Here is a 24,547-nt window from a genome sequence, read left to right on the forward strand (position 1 = left end):
TCAAGTGTGTCTCCCTGGCTCCCTGAGGCTTCCATGGACACAGCCCCAGGCCTTGTTCGCATGCCATGGCGGTGTCCAGAACACACTTAAGTCAAACTCAGTTCTGTCACTAGTTGTGTGACCTCAGCCAAATCGTTGAACCTCTCTAGGCTTCGGTTCTTCCATCTGTAAATAAGGATGATACTGGTCTCTTTCCCATAACGTAACTGTAAGGATTAGATGACAGATGTTAGCTGCCGCTGCTGCTGCTGCTGTCGTCAGATACTGCTGCTCTTACTACTCTGTGCCGTTTGAATTAAATAACACTACTTCTCATATCACTTTTATGATGTTTCAAGGAATTTTCAGACCATATTCCAAACTAGTTCACGAGCATGACCTCTATGGATGATTCATTTGCTCAAGATCTCCGGATGATGTTTAACTTGAAGCATAGTTGGTGATTAACGACACATAACAACAGAGAGGAACAGACAAAACAGAGCACGGGTAGAGCAGATAGCTCAAAATCTAGGAATCCCCCCATTTCCCTCACAGCCCACACAGCACATCCCCAGGTGGCCGTCGCACCTGAGTCCCCATCCTTGTCTCAGCCCACTCCTCCTAACCCTTACTCCACAGTAAAAAAGACACAAGAACAGCACACATCCTCCCCTCGCCCCAGCTGCTGCGCCTTGCAGGCCGCACGTTTCTCGAGCTCTGAGCCCTGCTCAGGCCACTCCTCCACTGGTTAGGCCCCGCCTCCTCCAAGCTCGGTCCAGCAGACTTTCTCGAAAACCCTTCTCATCTCCATCCTCCAACCTCCTGCTCACGCTCTGTGTTTTCTCAAGATGGTGGTCCCTAGATTAGTGCCTTCCACGCCCACGTCCTCCCTAACCCAGGGGAATTTTAAGACCCATCTGACCTGTCCAGCACCGGGCCTCAAGTTCTTTGACCTCCTCAACCCTTGGTTCCCCAAATTCCATCATCACCCACAACTACTCTACCTCTTGAAGCCTAAGTTCAGGTCCCACTCACTGACCACATTGCACTGTCCGCCTGTCCTTCCACGTTTCTCCGTTCATCCCACCTGACACCAGATGGCCTCCAGAGCCTGGATATCCCCTCCCAGGCTTTTCCCCAGCCATTTGCCCTCCGCTGCCCTTCTCTCTTCCCCAGGCCCCCTGCTCCACGCTGCAGCGCTCTGGCCGCGATACTCTAGCACACATCTTTGCATTCTTCACCCCCCTACAAACCTCAGCCTTGGGGTAGCGCCCTGCCAGTGTTCTTCACCCATCCACCTTGGCATCTGGGACCTACATGGGTTGGTGCCACCTCAGATTTGTATCTCTGGTTTCAGTAGGGTCCTCTGTGCTTCTCCTCACCCCCACCATCCTCCCCTCTATCCTCCTCCACCATTTCCAACCCACCTCTCTCAAGACTCCGTTTCCATCTCTTCAGATCACCCCTCCTCTTGCCTTCCTATTTCATAAAGAAAACCACGGCTGTCAACTCTCCCCACCTCAGTCCCTACAAATGTGTCTGTATCTCCCCCCACCCTCCCCTCCCTCCTGCCCTCTCCTACTCCTGTACTCAGGACCCACCTCATGCACCTCCGGTTTTCAGTCTCCTCTCTCACCTGTAGCGCCAGCTCTCTCTGTCCTCTCCCCCCTCAGCTTGGAAACATCAGCTCTCTCTCATGTTTAAAGGCCCACCCTCGACCCGGGACTTCCCTTCTAGAAGCTATCCTCTCACTTTTCTTTTATAGTTAAGCTTCTTAGAATAGTAACTCCTGCACACTGCCTCCACTTTCTCATCTCCTGTTCACTATTAAACCCTCTGCAGTCTGGCTTCTGCTCCCACAGGTCCAGTGTATCTGCTCACCGAGCTCTCCAGTTACCCTCTAATCTCTAAGCACCCAGGACATCCTAGGTCCTTGTCGGACTTTCCTTTCTGCAGCACTGATGCAGGGACTCTTACTCCTCACTCATCCCTTCCTCACATCTGTCTCCTGGTTTGCCTCCCGTCTCCGTGTCCTTCATGGCTGCTTCTTCCTGGGGTATCCTCTGCATGTGGGTGTTTTCCAGGATTCCATTCTCGGCCCTTCTCTTTTACAGCAGTGTCACTGACTTAAGTTCTGTTCTAGCGGTTCCAAGTTCCTCGCTCTAGCCGAGACCATTCTTCTGACCTTAACACCTATCTTTCCAACTGCCTACAGAACATCTCGATGTGGATAACCCAGAGACCCCCTCAAACTCCACATTTCCAGGACAAACCATCATCTCCCTTTAATCTGCTCCTTCTGTGATACCCAGCCCAACAACACCAGCACCCACCTCAGCTCCCATGCCTAAGACCAGGGAGCCATCGTAAGCCCAGCTCACTCTGGTCCCTCACTGAGTTAGTCACCATGTCCTGTCAGTTCTACCCCTCACAGCTCCACCACCTGTCTGCTTTTCTCCAACCCCATCAACACTGCCTTAGTGCAAATCTTTTTTTTTTTTTTAATGTGTTTTTAATTTTTTGGGAGGGGCTGTGTTGGATCTTCATTGCTGCATGTGGCCTTTCTCTGGTTGTGGCGACCAGGGGCTACTCTTCATTGAGGTGTGCGGTCTTAATATGGTGGCTTCTCGTGTTGTGGAGCACAGGCTCTAGATGCATGGGCTTCAGTTGTTGCAGCATGCAGGCTCAGTAGTTGTGACACATAGGCTCCAGGGCATGCAGGCTTAAGTAGTTGTGGCTCATGGGTTCTAGTGCACAGGCTCAGTAGTTGTAGTGCACAGGCTCAGTAGTTGTGGTGCACGGGCTTAGTTGCTCCACAGTGTGTGGGATCTCCCCGGACCAGGGATCGAACCCATATCCTCTGCAGTGGCAGGCAGATTCTTAACCACTGTGCCACCAGGGAAGTCCAGTGCAAATCTTTATCCTTCTTAATTCCCAACTGAGCTTCTTCCTTCCAGTCCTTCTCACTCCACCCTCTAAGTTGTTGCCAGGGCAGCCTTTCAGAAACAGCCAATCACATCATCCCCTTCATTAAAATCTTTTCATCTCTTCCCATTGGTTTCAAGATATAGGCCAAGCTTGTGGCCTACCCTGCCCGCCCATCTCCCCAGCTTTATGTCCGACAGCTCCACCACCACTCACCCCCTGCATGCATTCGCACGCACACACGCGCGCACACATGCATGCACACATACACCACGCTTTGACTGTGCTGTTTCCTGCCTCTGTGTCTTTGCACACGCTATTCCTGCTTTCTGAAGCAAACTCCTACCATCTTCTACCTCACTGCCTGTTTTTTCTGGTTAATCCCTTTGTCCTTCAAGATTCAGTATAAACATTATTAATAAGAAAAATATCAAGTTGTACACTTTAAATATATGCAGTTTATTGTATGTCAATTGTATCTCAATAAAAGTTCTTAAAAAAAAAAGATTCAGTATAAACATCACATCCCCCAGGAAGCCTCCCCTGACCCCTCCCGAGGCTGAGCCAAGTACTCTCCCTCAGCAGCCCCCTCCATGGCACCCTGTGCCTGCCTCGTCACACCCCACCTGTATACTGCTCTGTGTCCCCACTAAACTGTGAGTTGGGTTTCAGAATGGTTCTAGTCCAAGTGTTTTGAGATGCTCTCAGAAGAGCAGGGAGCTGCCGTAATCCACACAAAAGTAACTGGGAGCGGATGGTGTACTGTGCAGCATGGGGGTCGGGGCCTGGCCGGGTTTCCCCGCCGGGCCTGCTCCTCAGGCTGACCTCTCTCCCTCCCTCAGCCTACATGAAGCGGCGGCACAGCTCGGTCAGCGACAGCCAGCCCTGCGAGCCCCCCTCCGTTGGCATTGACTACAGCCAGGGCGCCAGCCCCCAGCCCCAGCACCAGCTGAAGAAGCCCCGAGTGGTGCTGGCTCCCGAAGAGAAAGAAGCTCTGAAACGAGCATATCAGCAAAAGCCATACCCGTCACCAAAAACCATCGAAGAACTCGCCACCCAGCTCAACTTGAAAACCAGCACTGTCATCAACTGGTTCCACAATTACAGGTACGGCCCTGCTCTTGCCCAGTAAGTCACAGGTCCGAGAGAACGCGCGTTCGGCCCTCGGGAAGAGGCAGATTGGTACTACAGAGGCTGGCCATTCACTGTGCACCGGGATGACATGCTGGGGACTGAGAACTTGGTGTTTGGTCAGTTAGTTGGCTTTTTATTTTTACTGGTGTTTTAAACCCCAAAGATGGAGAGTCATGTAGAGACAATCCACATCTGCTGTGACCAGAAAAAATAAATCTCCTCTCAGCACTGTCATTTAAAAAGGGAGAGGATAGTCATTCACGGTTCCATGGTAGAGACCGTGTATTCCTTAGCGATTTCTTTGATGCTTTCTCAGGGTCTTTTACAGTATTGTTTTCCAAATGAGTTTGATTAGTTATATAATCAAATAAATTAAGTAGTATAAGAACCCTTCTTTTGAGAAAGTCATGAGTTAAGATTTATTGAGCATCTACGAGGTCTAGAGACACTATATTACTTGATCCTCACAACTATATAAGAGATACACTTTTTTCCACATTTTATAGATGAAAACATAAAGCATAGAGGGGTTAAATAACTTACTTGAGCAGAGAAAGGCCCAGTGCCCTCCTGTAGAACACAGGACTGGGATAAAATGTCTGGATTAGATCATGGAGATCCACTGACAGATGATGAATTGCTGATCACTGCTATAACCAAGACTCCCTCCTGACAGAAAGCAAGAATTCTCAGTGGCCTGATGGAAATTCCCACCTGTTTAATGCCTTGTATGTGGCCATCTTGATCACTCGTTCCCATGAGAACATCCTTTTCTCAAGGGCTCAAAAGAACTGGGGTAGGTGCTCCTGGTTATACCAAGGTGACAAGTACACATGTATAGCCAGTGCAGGTGGAGCCTTCATGGTTCCTCACCTGAAACAAGCGGCAGGCAACAGCTCACAGTCAGGGGCTAGAGGGAGGAGCTGTGTCTCAAACTGGGCCCTGCCTCATCAGATAGGTTCTGCTGGAGTTTCTGACAGGACCCAATTAACCACCCAGGTTCTAAACAAATTGAAAAATGTTTAAATATTAGATGGGAGCCAAAATAATAACCTTTACTGCTGATGAAGTCACGTTAGCACACGCAGCTTAGTGTGAGAGCCAAACAGACCTGCTACTTGACCCTTAAAACCAGGCCAGTTTATCCATCATGGCAGCACTGGCCCCAGGCAGGCCTCCGCATGTGTGGGCTGGCTCCCAAGAAGACAAAGAAAGTACATGAGCTGAGCACAACCAGCTTATTCATCCTAAATTTACCAATCAGATAAAAACAGAGGCAGAGTGAGGTCAGCAGTTACAATAATGGAGCTCCCTCTACACGTTAGGAAACTTCAAAAGCAGTAAACAAGTGCAGTGAAGGCTAGTGAATGGAAACGTGGGCAGAGGTTCACTGGGTGTTACGCACTCCTGTTTTCACTTTCTAGACACAAAGGTGTGTTTAAATGTGTGCTTTCGAGTTCTCTGCAAGTTATGTCCATTTTAATTCAAGAATCATAACCCTGGACAGGAATGCCTAAAGCTGTAGATTGCTGAGTATCCGGGTAAAGGTGCTACCAGTCACACAAAACATCTCCCAAAGGCATTTCCCCTGGCCCCGCTGGGGCCTCTTTTTTTTTTTGGTACAGATCCCCCTACAGGCTTCAGCTGAGTGGCAGTCACTGCCTCCTGGCCAGGGCACGTGCTCTCCAGATTTCCCAGCTGGCCTCCCCTGACCACCATAGTAATGCTGTCACATGATGCTGAGCTGGTCATTGTGGAGATGCCTCACTTGAGCATTTAAGCAAATTTAACTATAAAGAGAGAAGGGGGAGATGGGAAGAATAGTAATAGAACCTTAAAACTTAGTCATGAGCTCAGGTCCAGACCTAGAGTAGACAAATGCTCAATAAATGCTTTCTGTCAAACATACTCCACAACAAAGCAGGCAGGTAAGTCAAATGAGAGAACCGTGGGCAGAGATGAGTTTCATCTACAGAGATCTGGATGAATATCCTGGAAGAGGCATGACACAGGCAGGATCTTGAAAGAACTGAACTACAGAAGAATTTTATAAGCCACAAAATAGGTTGGATGAGAAGTGGCACCAGGTCATTCAGAACTGGGCATAAAGTCCAAAGAACTGAAGTCTCTTGCCTAAGGTCACCCAAAGAAAAAGTGCAGAGCAGAGATTCCAACAGAGTGAGCACTCTCTCCGTGGCTTTAGCTCTTCCCCTAAATGCTTAGTACAGACCAGCTTACCTTAGTATAAGCACATCCCATAGGGCTTCACAAAGGACGAGCACACAGCATCACTCAGCACACACACACACTGAATGTGTTTAATTCCTAAGCGACAAGGCAGTTTCTTAGGTTCTTTCCACAGGAGTTAAACAGAAGTTGATTTTATTTTTTACTGCACCACTGGAACCCTTAGGGAGTAATGCTTGGGGTCGATTTTTGCCACCATCAAAAAATAAATAAAACTTTACTTCCTCTTCTCCTCTCACCCTAAAGAAGTTAGAAGTATTCTAGGGTGACCATTTACCCAGGAATACCAGAACAACATAGCACAGGACACCTGGTCCCCTGAAGAAGAACAGGTCTACCCAGCAGAAAGTCTAACAAGCCCTAAAAGCCATGGCATCCCGTCAGCCTTGCATGACTTGTCTGAAAACCAGATTTGCTCCTGGGACCTGGTCTTTCTAGACCAGAAGACAGTCTTCCTCGGGGACATGGAGGCAAATCTAGGCTAAGAAGGATGACGTCTCATACCTGCCGAGCATATAACACGTGCCAGGCACTGAGCCAAGAGCTTTATAGATGTTACCTCATTACTTCCTCTGATCAGTAGTCAAATTCAGTGCTGCCAGCCCCATCTTACAGAGGAAGGTTATACACAATGGCCGAGCCAGTAAAGTGGCAGCCTGGATCCCAGGCCCCGGGCATGATCCCAGGTCCATCAGCCCTAGTGCTTATAACGGGGACTTTGTCATTCAAAAGGCAGCTGGATGATAAGAATAGGAGAACAGTTTTTTTTTTTCTTTTGTCTACTTTGTGTCCACAGTATACATTAATACTTAATTGTAACATCTCTGCAAGGAAGATACTATTCTCCATATTTTTCTGATAAGAAAACTGAAGCTCAAAAAGGTTAAGGAACTTGTCCAAGTTGCCCAGCAAGGCAGATTTCAAACCCAGGTTTGCCTGGTTCCAAAAAGCCTATGCTGCAATCTGGGCCAGGCTGCCCCTGAGACTCAGAGTTAGTCCAGGGTGGGCCTGTGGCCTGGATCGGACCAAACCCTTAGCTGCCCATCTTGCCTTCCTCCTCCCCAACCAGGGTGGTATGGGGTTGAGTGTTCAACCCAATGGGCACTTTTGGCTGCCAAAGGGCGTGAAAGCCAGTAAGGAGCAGGTTCACCCTCCCAGCAAAGTGCCCAAGGACCTGCTGACAGGAGCTGCCATTTCACAGGCTCCCAAGGTAGCCCCAGGGAAGGAAAGTCTTCTGTTACCCCTGGGAACTTCTGGGGGCCTTCAGGACCTCACCCTGCAGCTCTGGCTCAGGCATCATCTTCAGGACAAGGGTCGGAGCTCACCCTATGTACGGAGCAAAACACCATGTAGCCGATGACCATGACCACTGTTCTGACACACTGGACTCAACTACAGCCAGATTCTCCCTGGCTCTAACCTCCCTAAACCCAGCACAGGACCTGGTGTATTATGGGTTCTCAAAAAATGTTACCTTTATTGAGTTATGTGCACTGCAGAAAATATCTTCATGCACGCCTAACCCCAGGGCTCTCTGCAGGCCCAGTTTTTGCAAGACACTGGGCTTGGTGCTTAGTTCCCTGAAGATGCTTTTCCCCCAAGAGCTGGCTCATTATCAGCGGCTTTTTCAGCTCTCTGGAAGAAACACCTAGAGAGACTTCTGCCTGAGCCTAGTACTGTTAGCATGAAGGGAAGAGAAATTCTGACACAAAACAAAACAGACTTAACAAGAGCCCTTTCATGACATCACCAAGGGCTCCAGAACAGGCAAGGCCAGGGCCCTTCTGTAGCTGTTTCCTTTAGACTCGACAAAGTGGTGAAGCAACTTTCCACAGTAGGCTGAACTGAGCTTGATAAAAACATGCTTGATGTGCTGGAGCACATATATGGTCTCCTTCCTGCTCGATCAAAAGTGACCCTTTCCTGGTCTTCCTTCAGAGGAGGGAATTAGTTGAGACACATAATTTGGCAGAATCCCGCCTCAGCCTTGACCAGAGGCCCTGACCCGTGGCTCACAGCTGGACGCTGAAGATTTTCACTCTGGGCACCGTCTAGTAATTGGTTCTCTCTCACGAAGCCCAGATGAGGAAGCAGTGGTTATCATTCATGCTGTATTTCCTTGTATGAATTCAGTCAGCCTTTATCACTGTACACCAAGCACCAAGTTAAGCCTGGGGTGTGCAAAGAATAGGACCTCTCCATTCACAAGCCTGGTTGGAGGTGGGCTGGGATGGAGATGGAGAAACCGTGCCATTAAATAAGCAACGCTGGTGCTGCATTCTAGTGGAGAACAAGGGACTGGCATTCCGAACAAGGGACAGGTTACCCAGAGGCACCGAGTTTGGGAAACAGCAGGGGCAGTAAAGAGGGGCCCCCAGGAGCCCCGGCTCGGCTCCGGGGGCCGCAGGGAACTCAGCGGCTGTCGGGAGTATGATACGCGGTGCGGTGGATGGAGACAGGGCGTCGGGGCGGAGATGGCCGGAGGCCCGGGCGGGAGGGAAGCGGCCCGGGGCGCCCCTGCACAGCAGCCCCCTCACAGCACCCCCCTGCTTGTGTCTCGTAGGTCTCGGATCCGCAGAGAACTGTTCATTGAGGAGATTCAGGCCGGGAGCCAGGGCCAGGCCGGGGCCAGCGACTCGCCGTCGGCCCGGAGCGGCCGGGCAGCGCCCAGCTCGGAGGGAGACAGCTGTGACGGCGTGGAGGCCGCCGAGGGCCCGGGCGCCGCGGACGCCGAGGAGTCGGGCGGCCCCGCGGCCGCCGGCAAGTCTCAGGGAGGGCCGGCCGAGGCGGCCGCAGCCCCGGAGGAGCGGGAAGAGGCGCCGCGACCGGCGGAGAAGGCGGAGCCGCCGCCCTCGGGGACCCCGGCCCCGGACGCCGCTGACGAGGGCCGGCCCCGGGCGCCGCCGCCGCCGCCGCCGCCGCCCGAGGGCCCCGCGGACGGCCCGGGGCCCGTGCCAAACCCCGCGGCCGCCGCCGTCGCCGCGCCCGCGGCCGGGGAGGACGCCGCTACCTCAGCCGCCCCGCCGGGGGAGGGCCCCTGCAGGGCCCGGGACGGCGCCGACAGGAGTTCTGCTTTGCCAAGCACCAGCGCGCCGGCGGCCGCCCGCAGGCCCAGCTCGCTGCAGAGCCTCTTCGGCCTCCCCGAGGCGGCGGGCGCCAGGGACTCGCGAGACAACCCCTTGAGGAAGAAGAAGGCCGCGAACTTGAACAGCATAATCCACCGCCTGGAAAAGGCCGCCAGCCGGGAGGAGCCCATCGAATGGGAGTTCTGAGAGGGCGCCGCCCGCCCGTCCGTCCCGCCGAGCCGGGCCGAGTCTGGCCGAGCCGGGCCGGGCCTGACCGGGCAGGGCCGAGTCTGGCTGAGCTGGGCCGAGTTGAGCCGAGTCTGGCCGAACCGGGCCCAGCCGGGCCGGGCAGAGGGGGCGGGCGCCGACTCCGCGGCCTGGACCGAGTTGCGCACTTACCGCCCTGCGGGCCACAGGGCAAAATCGCCATAGGCCAAGGTGCATATAGAAAACAAAGGAGCATTAAGCCCAATCTATGTCGTGTTTTCAAGGAAGAAAACGGAAATGTGTAGTCGAGCTTTTTTGTACCCTGAAGTGTTTTTTTTATTGCCCTAAGTGATTTCCACAGGTTCTGGAATAACTCTTACAGCTTTGCCTTGCGCCCTCCTCTTTCGTGTGGGCTTTAAAAAAAAAAAATCAAACCCACATATTAAAAGGGGGCTTTTTATCTGCCATCTAATGGCTTCAGAGCGATAATACACTATTATCTTCTTAAACCAGGAAAAAGGGGGGGGGGGATTTTTCAGAAAAATTTAAAAAGAAAGTTTTTGTAGCTGTTCAGTTGCCACTAAGAGATTGCACAGTCAAACCGACTCTAAACACACTAGTTTGGATTCCTAAATATTTTCAAGTAAAGAATCTTCTCCTTTGAAACTTTGAATTAAAGTAAAACACATTTACTCCACATATTTTTTAACAAAAAGAAAAGTCACATCAGGAAAATATCTGATTTTGTGGTAGCTGACGTAGTGTTTTCTTGTATGTGAATAGAATCCTGACATGTAGTGCACATTGATCCATAGCTTTAACTGACTCTGGGCTTTTGCTGACCAGGGTTTGTTTAATACACTCCATTCTAGGCCAAATCAGGACAAAAAGAAAAGATCCGAATCTAGGTATTTTATAATCTGCTTTTTAACCTCTAACCGCAGAGCACGCTGATCAGACCTCATATCTCGGAGGTGTAGGAGACAAGTTAGAACTGTAGCATGTACCCATTCATTTTGTTTAATTTATGGTGTCTTACGTCTGTGTTAGTGCGTCTTGCACATGTGCGAGCGTTGAAAGAAAGGAGGAAAGAGTAGGCCGCGAAGGTCGCCGCAGGCAGATCTGGGGCCACACGGGGCCCCTCGCCCCTCTAGGCAGCAGTCTTTCCGCGACACAGAAGGCACCTCACCTCACACCACTCTCCTGGGCGCCTGATGGACTGAGCCCCACCAGGGGACGCCACTCCCTGGGCCTGGGCAGGGCTCGCGCGCGTGCGTGCGCTCTCTCTCTCTCTCTCTCTCCCCTCCTTTCTTCCCACCACAAGCACTGATGACTGTTGACGTCGTGGGAAGCCTCCTTCCTTCCCTGCAGAAGAGAGAACGTGGCAGTCTGGGCTCGGCTCCCACCCCCATAGAGATGGCCCAAACTCACACCAAAACGTTGTTGCTCTTCACTTCCAGACTAGACCATTGGCCCTCCATTCATTTTGCCTCTTGGAACGTTCTTTTATGCACAGTTTAGGGCAGTCTAAGTACAAATCAAAAGTCTAACTTGTCTCTGATTCCTCCTGTCGTCTATGTGTATATGCGTGAGAACAGAGGTGGATGAGAGTGTGCGTGTGTGCGTGTGTGCAATTTTATACGTCTGTGTATTTTCTTAAGTACCTGTGCGCACATAGAGTGCATTACTGCCACCTTTTTTCAATAAGCTGTTTTATCAGTTATGGCTTCTACAAGTTTGCTAATTTAGACTCCTTTATTGCCATATCTTTAAACTAACAATAGATGATTTCGGTATATATATATATTTTTTTTTGCTTATTTATAGGTGCTGTATTTTATTATCTGATTGTTAGGAAGGGATGAAAGGGGCAAATATTCTTTAGAGGGATAGACTGCCGGCAGTATTGGGTATAATTTACAAGATGTAGTTGTCATACTGTATATTACTGATTGAAACCTTTTTGACCGTATTGTGTATCATTGAAACCTTTGTCTTAGGTCAACATCTTTGGATGACATTTTAATGGTGCATTCATTATTTCTTACGTTGGATTAATATTACCTTTTTTTGATTTGGGGGGGGTGGGAGGGAGTTCTAATTTTAAAGGTATGCTCCCGCTATTACACCTCAGTGTGCTTGTATTAATTAACTTGTAGGACTTTGACTGTAAGATGTGAAACCACATTTCTTGCATGATGTTTTAGAAATTATGTATTTCATTTACAGTCTTTTAACCTGCAACTGCAGCACTTAGTTCAAGTTTTCACAAATTTAAGAGTCACTACACTAAAGACAATGCCTTTTCATGAATAAGAAGTTTGCAGAAGGCTCTAGGAGGCTGGGAGGCAGGCCGTTTGTCTTTTGATGGTTGCATATCATCTCTGAACTTGAAATCTGGTTCAGTGAGCAGAGAATTCAACATGGAGGAGCTTAAGGGGAAAACGGATTCACATGTGGCTGAATCCAGGTGCGCTGAGAAGAGCAAGTTTGCATTCGTGACCCTCAGGACAGTGAGTAGCAGAGCCCCTGACAGTACTGTGGTGTCCTCTCCACGAACACCTCAAGGAGGAACTTTGTCATCACGTGTGGGGAATCTCCAAACATCTGGTTTTCATTAGAACGAAGAGCAGGGCGTTAACAGGGAGTCCTAGGGTCGTGTTTTCATTTTAAAGGCATGACTGTTACTTACTAAGGTGTGAAATCTGAGGAAATCGAAAAAGCATAAATCTGTCCATCCTAGTGGCCAAATAGGAACGTCTAGAACCACCGCTTTGGCTCTTCCAGGCAGTTTAGTCGTTTTTGTTGTTGTTGTTGTTGTTGTTTTTAAACTAGATTATTGTTGATTTCCATTCTGTCTCTTTTGCCAGACTTACATCTGGGTGCTCGATACAATCAGTTGGTTAAATTTTGCTTGCAGTTCCATGTTTGTATTTTTTTTTTCTATTTATTTTATTTTATTTTTTTGATTGCGATCCCAACCCTATGATCTCTTGTGTTAAGCTGTCACTGTAATACTTTTGCGAGCTGCCACTAAATAACAGAAACCTGAGGGGGTGTCCCCCTCCTCTTTGCGCCCCTCAGTTTGAGTCCAAGGGTTGATCTTTCATCGTGATAAGCAATATTCAAGTGCCTTGAACAGCATCCTCGCCGTGGCTTCACCCGCAGCTGGCTGGCGCTCCAAGCAGTAGCTCCCACAGGCAGCGACCTCTTCCTCTTTATGCTCCATCAGTTTAAAAAGCTGATTTGTACCTCTCCCCTGGGGAAAACGGTTCTGTATAAAACACTAACACTTAATTACAAGCTCCATTATACCATTTTAAATGGCTTCTTTTTGTTAATTGGAGGCAGTGTTCATAACTTAAGGTTTTTGCCGTTGCTTAGCTGGCTAAGTGGAGGCTCCGCATACAATCAGTGTTCACACCCAGCCTCTTGACCCTTGGTTCCTGCCCACGTTCTCTTGTGGTGTCTGAGGTGGAAGGGGTGTGGGTTCTGTCCCAGCCCCCGCGCCCGCTCGCTGCCGCCGCCTGGCTCTCAGGTGACCTCTTCCCTTGAACGTCTGGATCAGGCAGGATGTCTGTGATTTCTATCGACCAGACTGCCCTTCTTTAGAAAGGATTACCACAGCCACCTAGCTCCAACTCGGTTTTTCTCAGAGCCTGTTGCCCAACGAACATCACAACACGAGGTGGCTTATGGTCAGCAGACTGGGGAGAGATCTCCAGGAAATGCCAGGATCCTGACTTGTCTGACTACTTTCAAGCCATGGCCACTATGTCTGGGATAGTGACCAAGGCAAAAAGAGAAGAGTTCATGGCCTCCCTGGAACAGTTTCCCTGTACTCCAAAGCACAAATGCATTCCTGCTCATCCCCCTCCTGTGGGCATCTTTGTTTTCTCCCCATTTAAAAGCCAGATGTGCTGGTTGGTGGTCCACATCCAGAGTACGACAGAGCTCTGGGTTAAGTGCTCCCTCTGGCTGTGAGAGACCCTCCCGAGCCGCCCCAGCCCCAGGCTCAGCCGCCAGCTCCAGGAGAGAGGAAACACCCGAATGTCTCCATGCCTGGGGCCACGTCAGCCCACAGCCCTGAGCAGACCAAGCAGAGGGCAGGTTGTACTCAAGCTCTGGCGTCCGCTAACTACCCTCAGATCACGCAGCAGTCGTGCCCTAAGAGGCTGGGACGAGAGAGTCGCCGGACAGCTCCGTCTGCAGGCAGGTGCCTTTCCGGCTAAAGTTGGCCTGGATTTCTTTGTTCTCCCTGAACTCGTGTCCTTTCATGCAGGGGTGATCAATGAACTCTATTGACTTTCTATGCAATGTTTTTCATTTCTCTGATTGTAGGAAAACAAACCTCCCTGAAAATAGCAGAGGGGGCAGGGGGAGCATAGCGCCCATTCTTCAGGGAGGAACACAAAGTGAGACAGCGATGGTGAATTACTAGGTCTTGAACTTGGGGACAACAGCCTTTGCCTTAAATGCACTATGGCAGGCGCCTCTCGACGGGCCTTTAAAAACAAGAGTCTGCCCTTAGCCATCCCAGCCGCTCCTCTCTGAGGCCAGTAAGCCAGCGTGCAGGGGAGATGGAGCGGGGCGAGGTGCTGGTGAGCGTGGTGGGCTGGTGTCTGTGCCCCGTCAGCCTGGAGGTTCGGCTCCCTCCCTGGGTGTCCTCCCTTATCGTCACACTCGTTTGTCCCCTTCTACCTCACTAACCGTGCGCCCACTTGCTCTCATCCCTCAGAACTGTGAGGCAGGTGGGATCCGGGAAGAGAAAAATCTAGAAGCGTGGCGTCCGTGAGTATATCTTGGCCTGGTGGGTAGGTAGCTTCCCTCTTGTGAGCGCAACACAGACAGACAGCTGTGCTCTGCAAGGCACAGGGATTCTCCTCTTGGCTTCCACCTGTTCCTGAAGCTCTCACAGCTGTTTCCTTTGCAGGCAGGGGCAGTTTCAGGCCTCAGAGGGCCTTGCCTTTGGCCCGCCTCTGCACTTTGCCCATTCCTGCTCAGCTGCTAAGATCTGTCACAGCCATTTCCCTTGCCCTGGGCTGCCCCTCCACGGCCACGTGAGGACACTTCCCCAGGATTCCCACCTGGCATTGGGGAGCTCTGTTTTCTCTGGCACTGGGAGGTTATCATTTTAACCCTTCTGTGAGATCTCCCTGGGAAGCATCTCAAGGACAGGAGAGGATATGGCCTTCTCCAGCCCACACGCCCAGCCTTCCGTCACATGACCCTTTCTTCCCCAAAGTATAGGCCAATTTCTGCCCCGTGCTGAAGAAAGCCAGCTCCCAGGGCTGCTGGTTGGGTGTGAGTCCACCCACTCTGGTGGCCAAAGTGTTCTCCTTATGGAAAGAATTTGGAGGCGCTTGCCCGGAGGAGCTCACATTTAGCAATCCCCCCACAGCTGCTGCGGTTTCATCTGGGCCTTAATGGCATTAGAGGAGCCTTCGTGACTCCCAAGGCAGAGTTCCTGCCCTAAGTGGCAAGGTGGTGGCCTAGGACTCCCACAAGATGTACGTCTGTTTCCCGGTTCACTGTGTCACTCTGGCCAGCATACCTGCTTGCTGAGAGGATGGTCAAGTGTGACAATGTTATTCCCATTCCCATGCATTTCTGCCTTTTGGTAGATGAAAGCTACCGGGAAAAGAAGGGAAAGCAAGTTGCCAATGAAAGTTCCAAAAAGATCGAGGCTGTGAGACCCTTAGAGATGTGTGGAAAACTGAGGCCAGAGCACTAAGGGGCAGATCGAGGCAGCAGAGGAAGGGGCGTGGGGAGTGGTGAGCTGAGCATAAAATGAGCCCTGCCCCAGAGTCTGCCCTACGCCAGCAGCCTGGGAGCCTCATCCCTGGTCAGGGAGGAAGAAGGAAATGCAGCTCCCCACCCCCACCGCTCCACCGCACTGTCTGTCCCATTGCAGGAACTGCCCCCACCAGCCCGGGCCTTGCTACCACACCTTCCATCACCACCTCCCCTCCAAAGAGACTGTGTCCACACTGTCAGTGGCAGCCTCCCCATTTTCATTTTTGGATGAAGTGACATTTAGCTTTAACAAGACATTTCCAAAGCGCCTAGTCTCCTCCAAAATGCTAACTTTAAAAGTTGGGCATTGTAGGTGAAGAACCTTTAAAAAAAAATTAAAAAAGTAAAAAAAAAAATGGTTAGTGAGAGAAAGACATCAGGCTAGGCATAAATGTGCGCTTCCCCATCCCCACTATTAAACGCTGAGGATAGCTTTGAGTTGCTTTTCATGGATTATTTTAGCTTATCCAGTAATGTTATAGAAGTAGACTCTGTGTTACTGTGATTTCTATAGTGTGTAGGCTTTCATTTCTACCACAAAATATGCTATATGCTATGTATCAAGCTTTCTGTGATCAGAAAGGAAAGGTGCCTTATATCCCAATGTCACGGCTACACCCCTATGGAAAATAATCAGAAGCACAGTGTGTACGGAAGCATTGGGACTTCCGTTGGTGAAACCAGACACCAGTCAGCAAGATGCATTGAAGTGGCACAGGGCTGCTTTTGTTTTCTGGTTCCCTTTTTTCTCCTTTTTTCGTTTCCTTTTTTTTCTTTTTCTTTTTCTTTTTTTTTTTTTTTGCATAGTTTGCTTTAAACAGAAGGCACTTAAATAGATGACTGTGTAAAAGCTCTGTGCAATAGAAGTCATTTTTCTTCATTTTTAAGAGGTAATGTATTGCACACCAAATGAACTCAAAGTAAGCTTTAGACCAGGACGATTCAGGTCGTGGAGGAGTAGGACAAGTTTTTTCACTGTAGTTCCATTTGTTCATGAACTGAAGGGAAAACAGGCCTCCCCTGCATCCCCCCCAACCCCCATCTCAGCCTGCCTCTTGCTGACCACCAAGCCAGGCGTGTAGGGCCCACGGGCGCCCACCAGCACTGCTGGCAGGGTGGCAGGGCGGGTGGAGGGTGTCTGTGACTCAGCAGCTGAGAGCCCTCCCGAGTGTGAGACAACAGCCATCCCTTCCAGCACTTAACCTTTTCTTGTTGAGATGGATTGACTGCTACTGACCTGCCAGCGTGCATGAGGATAATTATAAAAGGATGTTTCCTTGAGAAAAAAAAAATTTTTTTTTTTCTATCCTCTTCTATTTATTACTAGGTTAATCCTTTAAGTACTTATCAGGAGTGTATTGTTGTTTTGTGTCGTTGTCATAAATGCTTTTTGCTATCACTCCAGTGGTTACTGTCTTCTGCCTCCTGCCCTCCCCCGCCCCAAAGAACCAAAGGGTCTGGAGATGCGACCAGGGGGCAGAAGGGGCTTCTCCAGCAGAATCAGATATCTGTCTCCAGAGTAGCCACTCAAAAACTGCTGGTCTCCGCACATTTAACTTTTCAAAGTGAGAGAGTTGATGAACAAAAAAATCTACCAATGTAAGGAAGCGCCGGGTTGAAGGACACTCGCGCTTGGAGCTATAGAGGAGACTTAGAAAAAGCGAAGCTCAGTTCCCCAAAGCCTCCTAGAGCCTCTGGTCAGACTTCTGGGTTCATGACGTTTCAGGAGCCCCGGGCAGAGCGGGCACGGCGGCCTGGCCGAGCCTGACTTCGGGCGAGAGAGGTTTCTGGCAAGGCTCACGTGGGCTGACAGGTTTCCGTTGGCTTTTGTACTGTTGTTGTTGTTTTCCTTGCCTACAAAGTTGGTCAAAACCATCTTATAGAGCAACCGTGTTTCTTAGTCCGGCTGTGGCTTAAGGACCCACCCCAGCAGGGTGGGGGGAGCCCCTCTCCCCCTTCATGTGGTCAAGTGTGCAGGAAGGCTGGACCAGGGGCACAGCTGATGAGACCCTCAGTTGCTTGCTCATCGGGTGTCGGGCTGCGGTGGGCCAGGTGGTGGAGGCCGAGGCTGGGCCCTGCCTGCCACCCTGAGGTGGGGCTCCCCAAAGGCCCACCAACCCCCGACACACTCTCCGTGCCATGACTTTTCCCTCCTCTGACATCGTTTGGGGTCCTGATTCTGTCCTTGTCTCTTTGAAAACAAAGCCCTCTGATGAGATAACGGCCCCCATCCCTCCCTTGCCAAAGGGTTTTCATTTCCCTCCAGGTAGTCTATGCATTTCTCTCTCTCTCTCTCTCACCGTTTTCTGCCTCGTTCCTTAAGAAAACGGGCATCTCGTGTCCCACCCTCTGAGACCCCCTCAGAAAATGCTGTGCATTTTGGAGACGTGAGGATGCGTTCAAAATTCTGAAAGCATTTGTGGATAGCTTGTTATAAAATAAAAGTGGGAAAAAGCAAAAAGAAAAGGCAATGTCCCCCACGTCCCTTTCCACTGAGTAAGACCTAGCTCTTTGCGATTGTGCAATAAACTACTTGCCGTGAGAGCGGGTGGCCACGCTCCTGCCCAGACTACTAACTAACACAGCACAGGACGGCCGGCTGCACGGCGGGCCTCTTCCAGACAACTCCTGATAAGCTCAGCTTCCCCTCCACCCCCACCCCCACCCCCCGTGTCTTGTGGTGTCTTACATTTTAGCAGTATTTTATATTTTCTGTAACGCACTAAGTCTTAGATGTTTTTAGAGCTCGTTTGTTCATACTCACAATCACAGACTTTTTTTTTTTTAATCCTCACAATGACCCAATTGACCAAAAAAAGGAAGAGGAAAAAAAAAAGCATCATTTTTGTACAAATAGCTTTGAGAAAAGCCTCTGTGGTGTTGCTGTGACCCACCTCTGGTAACATTTTATTTCTTGCTATTTGTTTTCGACATGATAAGTCGGAAGTTGGTCCGCCTGGCATGGGGGTGGGGGAGGCACCGTCGGCCCCTGGGCGTTGTCCCTCGTGTCTTTGGTTAGCCATACGATGTTTGTTCTCAGCACTGTCCAACGGTCCCTATATGATATGGAGAAGCAATATCACTGTATGAAACTCACACCATGTATTATTATTCACTAGCACCCTAGGTGTGATCATCGAAGTAAATATCTTTTATACAAACACAAGCACGTGTGGGTTGTTTTTATTTAAAGGGCTCTGGCCTGAGGAGGAGCAGCAAACACTTCCATTCTGGGTCCAAAAGTCACCTGAAGAATTGCCTTCCCGTGCTTCCTAGGGCGTGCGGCGTCGGGGCAGGTGTCGGCAGAAACCTGGGCCGGGGGTCCAGGAGCATGGGGGTCTGGGGACCCATCTGGGCACACGGCACGTGCTCCACAGGGGCCTGCATCCCTGCTTGTGGTTGCGTCGCCCTTACCGTCGGGTACCTTTGAAGTGCTGACCGTTCTGGCACCCGCTTCCTTGTCTGTGAAATGGGGGCACCATCACGTGTCTCACAGGCCTGTGAGGCCCAGGAACGGTGGCCCACCATGGGGGTTGTGGCACTGGTGGCCTGGCTTCGGCCTGCTCTGTGGCGCTCTCGCTTTGTCCCTGACTCCTGTGATGTGAAGAAGGACGAGCTCGGAGCGCCTGTGCATGTGGGCGAATGAGTGGGAGGAGGAAGGAGGGAACCGTGTCTTGTGGGCTTCTGGAATGATCGGGCTGCTGAGAAAGGGCCTCTCCAGCCCGCGCTTGGGGCTGGAGGTGGGAGTGCCCTGCAGAGTTGGCTGCTAGGTGGTCCACATGCTTGTGACCAAGGATGTTTCTCGTCTTGAGACTTACAGGGTTGGAAAAGAATCGCCATCCTCACCAATGTGTGACTGATGGGTTGGGGAGGGGGTAGATTAGTTTCTTGTGCCTTGATTTGTGAGTTTCAGAATGTGAAGCTCCCACATGCGATAACAGAAGCGTGAACTAAACTTGACTCAATTCCCCTCCACAGGATACCCCAGAGCAGGGAGAGTGTCCCACAGGTGCCAGGCGCTCTCTGCAGCCCCATCTCATCCCGTCATTTGGATGTGGAAGTGTCTAGAGCTGCCCTCGAAAGTCTGCCCACCCTCCCCCCATGGGAGAAATTAGCATAAAACGAGTAAGGCTCTCCCATTTCGACATAGAAAAACTTAAACCTCACTGTGCACATTTTCTGTTTGCTAGTTTAGGTACGCCCCCTACTTTTTAAAGATCCTTTAACTAAATTAAAATATAAAATGTGGAAAAAAAAAAAAAAAAAGAAAAGGCACTTAGCACAAAGTCTTTTTACCCAGCAGTTCCCCCAAGTGCTTTTGCAGTGAGATTTAATTAAGTAGAACTGCACTCGCACATGGTTTTGCAAGGCTGACTCTTATTTTTGTAAACGGCTGGCTCCAGAGGCAGAAAAACGAGCAAGATTTCATGCTCTGACTGCAGTCAAGTGCGGTCCCCATGCAGGCAGAGTGTTCAGCCTTCCCATGCACAGCCTTTCTCCTTTCCCTCTGGTTAAGTGGATCTGAGCAAAATATATGCCTTATTTGATGCACTGGGGAATCGCAGATTTATACAGGATAAGGTGACACGATGATGTAATTATTAAAGTGCGTGAGTCGTCCACAGCAATTCGTTCTGCTTGTGTTTAAAAGGGCTTTCGAGTGGCTGCCTTGGGGTGTGCTGCCCTAGATGCTAGCTTGGGGCGGGGGGGCATGCAGTTTATGGGCCTATGTGTGGGGAGCCAGGGTGAGAACCCAGAGGGCTGGGGAGAACTGTTGTTGACGTTGGTGGGGACTTGGAAAAAGGCTAGCAGATTTCACCAGAGTGGCCTTGAAGCGGGAGGAGGCATTTTTGATGGACAGGCAAGGAGGGCACCCAAATCGAGGAGCAGCACGTGCGTAGAAGCAGGGTGACAACGTGGCGGGTCAGCGGGGCAGGAGGCCACAGTGTTGGGGTAGGGCGTGCACAGCGGGCGACCACACAGTTGATAAGAACAAAGCCAGGTCTGGAGGGACGCTTCACCACGTGATGCTTGTTCTTTCCCTCTGACGTCAAGGATTCGGGTGTAGCCAAGAGTACCTGCAACCATGCTTGGAGTGACACAGCCTCAGCCAGGCAGGAATGCCCCCCACCCCCTGTAGCCCCCCGGCAAGTATGCTCTCACCGGTTGGGATGCAGGGTCACCTTGGGGCTCTGCACTGGCAGATGTGCAGGCCCAATGCCAGGGCACAGCCTGGAGGGGTCCAGGTGAGGCCTGAGCAATTATCAGGTGGTGGGTCCAGCAGAGGCCAGCTGGCCCTGCCAGGCTCCTGCTGCCTGTGCCCCAAGCTGGGAGACCCTGCGGCCCTGGGGATCCCTGTGCAACCTCCCACCTAGAGGAAATGGTGCTTCCCTGCTGGGCAGAATCCGTCAGCTAATAACACACCGAGGGCCCACCATGGACCACTGCTGTGGGCCCTGGGGTTACAGTAGGGGACAAGCAAGGAGCTGACCTTCTAGTGGGGGGAGGAAGATGATAGACATGATAAATGAGTAAATCACGTGGCCAGTTAGATGGTGATAAGTGTTGTGGGAGAAAAACAAGGCAAGGGGACAGGAAGAGCAAGTGGAGGGGTTAAAGTTAAATAGGTGGTCAGTGTAGGCCTCACTAAGAAGGTAACATGCGGACAGAGTCTTGACAGGTGAGGGAATGAACCATGCAGACGCCCAAGGGAAGAACATTTCAGGCAAAGGGAACAGCAAGTGCAAAGGTCCTGTGGTACAGACATGCCTGGAAACCAGTACAGCTGGAGCACAGTGACTAAGGGAGGGGTGGGAGGTGACAAGGTCACAGAGGCAAAGGGGAGGCGCGGCAGCTGGGTCCTGGTAGGGCTCTGGTTGTCATTACTCTAAGGGATGCGGGCCGATAAGGTTTGAAGAGAGGGTCGTCTGATCTTACTGTTTAAAGGCTCTCTCTGGCTGTTGCTTCGTGACTAGATTGGAAGCATGAGAGTGGAGGAAGGGGGACCAGTGAGGAGGCTGTTGCCACAATCCAGACGGGAGGTTGTGACTCGGACCAGGTGGTGGCAGTGGTGAAACTGATTGGACTCTGGATCTGTCTGGAAGAGAAAGCCAAAAACAGGACATGTGACAGATTAGATGTAAGGAGCCATAGAGAAGGGCAAGGATGGCCCCAGGGGTTTGGTCTGAGCCACTGAAGAATGGCCTTGCCTCTGCTCCTCTCAGCCCTGAGGTCGCTGCCTCCTGGAGGCCGTGGGACAGGGGCTTCTGCTGGGGTGAAGCAGATTGGGGGGTGGGAGGGTCAGGCGTCAGTTTGGACCATTAAGTTTGAGATGCCAGTTAGACAGCCAAGTGGAGGATGAGCCCGGGGAAGGGAGTGGACTGGAGACGTACAGGCATTGGAGGGTCATCGACTTGTAAATGGCACCCAGTGTGGCCCGAGGGAATGAGAGGAGAGAAGGGCATGCGGGGCGGTGTCCTGGGTGCAGCAGGGCCCGGCTCCCCACCACACATGTCCCCTTAGCTGTTCCACCAGCGCTTCACACTTGCCAGAGCCCAACCACCCAGCAGCTCGCCCCTTCCCCATTTGGGAGGCCAGTTCCAAGCACAGGCCTACCCTCCTGGGTTCTCTGCAACAATGGGGGTCATGATTCTTTCCAGGACTTTCTACTGCCTTGCCCCAGGGCTAGAGTTCAAGCCCAGGTCAGCCAGACTCCAGCTCAGGACCCTCCCTTGACACCCACTGGCCACCTAGAGATAGGATCCCAGATCTCAGTCTGCATGTTCCTGAGCCTAGCAGAGGAGACAGATAGAAGTGAGGGGTGGCAGTTCTCCTACCCCCACCCAGGGCCTTCCCACAGCCTTGCCCCATCACTTCCGCTGCCCCGCCTTCACCCGGCTTCTTCCTTGTGCCTCACAGGCAGCCACCTCCACACCTGCTGTGAGAGCACACCCTCAGCTTCACCCAATGCCACCTCTTTGGGAACAGCCACCCCCAACACTCAGCCTTGCACCCCCAGAGGTCTCAGCGGCTCACCCAGTGTCCGGGAGCGTTTGCAGCAGCGGCCATGACAGGCTCTCCAGACCAGCTTAACCGAGTGGCCTGGCACCTGCTGGCTGGGGCAGTCTAGGACAGAAGGCTTGCTGTCAGGGCCCTCACACGTGCACAGAGTGTCCCCTGTGTGCACGAGCAGGGACCTGCGTGCCCACCCCCCAACACCAGACACCGGCACAAATGCACAGGAAACCCGGGCTGGATGTCCCCTCATCTCTATGCTCACAGTCAGCTCCTGGAGTTGCAAGCCGCTCCTTCCCCAGGGACCTGGCCAAGGAATCATCTAACTGGCATTTTATCCAACCTTCGTGCCATGCGTGGGTCCCCTTGGAACCATGCTGCGTGCACACCTCCAGGGACTGGGCAGCAGGCCCCCTCACCACAGGCTCCCCGACCTCCGCCCTGTCCCTTCTGTCCCCAGGGCCCTCATCCCTCAAGGTGGGAGGCTGCCCATCTGAACCCCCTCTGGGCTCCACACCCTCCACTTGCCCCCAGGGGTCTGTTCACCCAGCGCCATTTTTGGACCTGCTCCTGTTTGTGGCTGTCCCTGTGGACACCCAGTGCCCAGGACTGAACCTGTCCCCGCCCTCGATCCAGGCCCTTCGCCTCTAATAATGATGCCCTCAGGACTTCCCTGGTGCTCCAGTGGTGAAGTCTTTGTGCTTCCATGGCAGGGAGCGCGGGTTTGATCCCTGGTCAGGGAACTAAGATCCCACATGCTGTGCTGCACAGCGTGGCCAAAAAAAATTAAAATATTAATAATGATGCTGTCTTGCTACACCTCACCACGACTCCAGCCCCACCTTCCTCCTATGTGGATGTCATGCTCACCAAGGCCCCTTTGCCCAGGCCTGCAGGTGATGACATTTGGGGTCTCTCTGGGCCTCTCCCCTCTGGGGTCTGCTTAAAGCTCCTGCAGGCCACCCAGGGCCTGCAGGCGGAAGGCCAGACCTCAATCCTGCCACCCACAGCCCTCGCTGCATGCCCCGGCCCTGCCCTCTGGTCCAGCCTCTTTCCCCAGCCCCACCTTCAACCCCTCACTTCCGCCGACACAGCCTAACCTGCCAGGGACAGAAGGAGCTCAATGGTGTCTGACGGGAGAAATCCACTCAGGGCCTGAAGCATTGGTGCCCCTGGTGTGGGGAGGGCTTAGACATAGTCAGGGTGCGCACCCTGGGGTCTGGTCCCAGGCCGGGAAGCCTCCGTTCTTCTGTTTGTAACATGGAAATCATCTTGTCTCACTGATTGGACTGTTGTGAGATTTGTAAAGAGCTGGGTGTGCAGCAGGCATCCAGGAGATGGAGCAGGTGGGGGTGAGGCTGGCTGGTGAGCAGGCTGCATGGTGAGGGGTGAGTCCGAGTCTGCCCAAGAGGGCCTGGGCCCATTCTCCTGGCACTGCCCACAGCCTGAAGCCGTCGGGCATTTCTGAGGCCACAGTGCCCCCTGGTGGCCACACGGTCTACCCCAAAGGACAGCCCTCCTGGCCTCAGGCTTCGGCTACCCTCTGTGTGGCTCTGAGCAGGGTTTGCGGTCACCATTTCATACATGAGGCCCAGACAGGGCAAGTCACTGCCCAGAGTCACACAGCCAACCAGAAGCAGGGCCAGACCTCAAACTCGGGTCTGCCCAGCTCCCCAGCCACCGCTGTCCTCCCTGCCGACAGCAGCTGAAGGCGCCCACGGAGCCTGTGCGGGGAGACTCTCAACGTCTCCCACCCTCCAAAAGGGCAGGAAAGTCTCCGCACAGAATTATTTTGGATTTGCTTTATTGTGAAGATGACCCCGGCACTGGGATGGGGGAGAGGGACAGGGTTGTGGGCCACGGGAGTCCCGAGGGGGCTGCCGCATCCCTAACACTGCGCTGAAGCCTGCTGGGGGAGGGGCCAAGCAAGTCTGGTGTCAGCTCCCCCTCTCCCCCCCCCCCACCCCCGCTGGGTCTGAGGAAGGCCTGCCTCTGCGCCCCCCCCCCACCCCCGACCCCGCACCTCCCACTGCACCTCCCTTGCCTTTCTCCCCTCTCCTCCCGCCGAGGCCTCTTCTCTGGTCATTATTCCGGGGCATCAGCCCTGGAAGAAACTTGGTGCTCATCGGGTTCAGCTTCCTTGCCCTGCTTGACAGAGGCAGTGAGGCCTGGAGAGG

General features: G+C 52.2%; 1 protein-coding gene across 8 annotated transcripts in view; it reads left to right on the top strand.

Annotated features, from left to right (window-relative positions):
* Positions 1 to 24,547, top strand: part of CUX1 (cut like homeobox 1) — a 354,634-nt gene that overhangs the window by 320,744 nt on the left and 9,343 nt on the right. For 5 of the 8 annotated variants that reach the window (XM_057748078.1, XM_057748079.1, XM_057748081.1 and 2 more), the window contains 2 exons: positions 3,750 to 4,014; positions 8,852 to 11,634. The exons of the other annotated variants lie outside the window; for them this stretch is intronic. In XM_057748078.1, the coding sequence (XP_057604061.1) occupies positions 3,750 to 4,014; positions 8,852 to 9,560 (974 nt within the window). In that variant the 3' untranslated portion in view covers positions 9,561 to 11,634. Of the gene's footprint in view, positions 1 to 3,749; positions 4,015 to 8,851; positions 11,635 to 24,547 lie in introns of those variants that run through there. 8 annotated transcript variants of the gene reach the window in all.

The sequence above is a fragment of the Hippopotamus amphibius genome, chromosome 9 (genome assembly GCF_030028045.1).
Source record: "Hippopotamus amphibius kiboko isolate mHipAmp2 chromosome 9, mHipAmp2.hap2, whole genome shotgun sequence".
NCBI lineage: Eukaryota > Metazoa > Chordata > Mammalia > Artiodactyla > Hippopotamidae > Hippopotamus > Hippopotamus amphibius.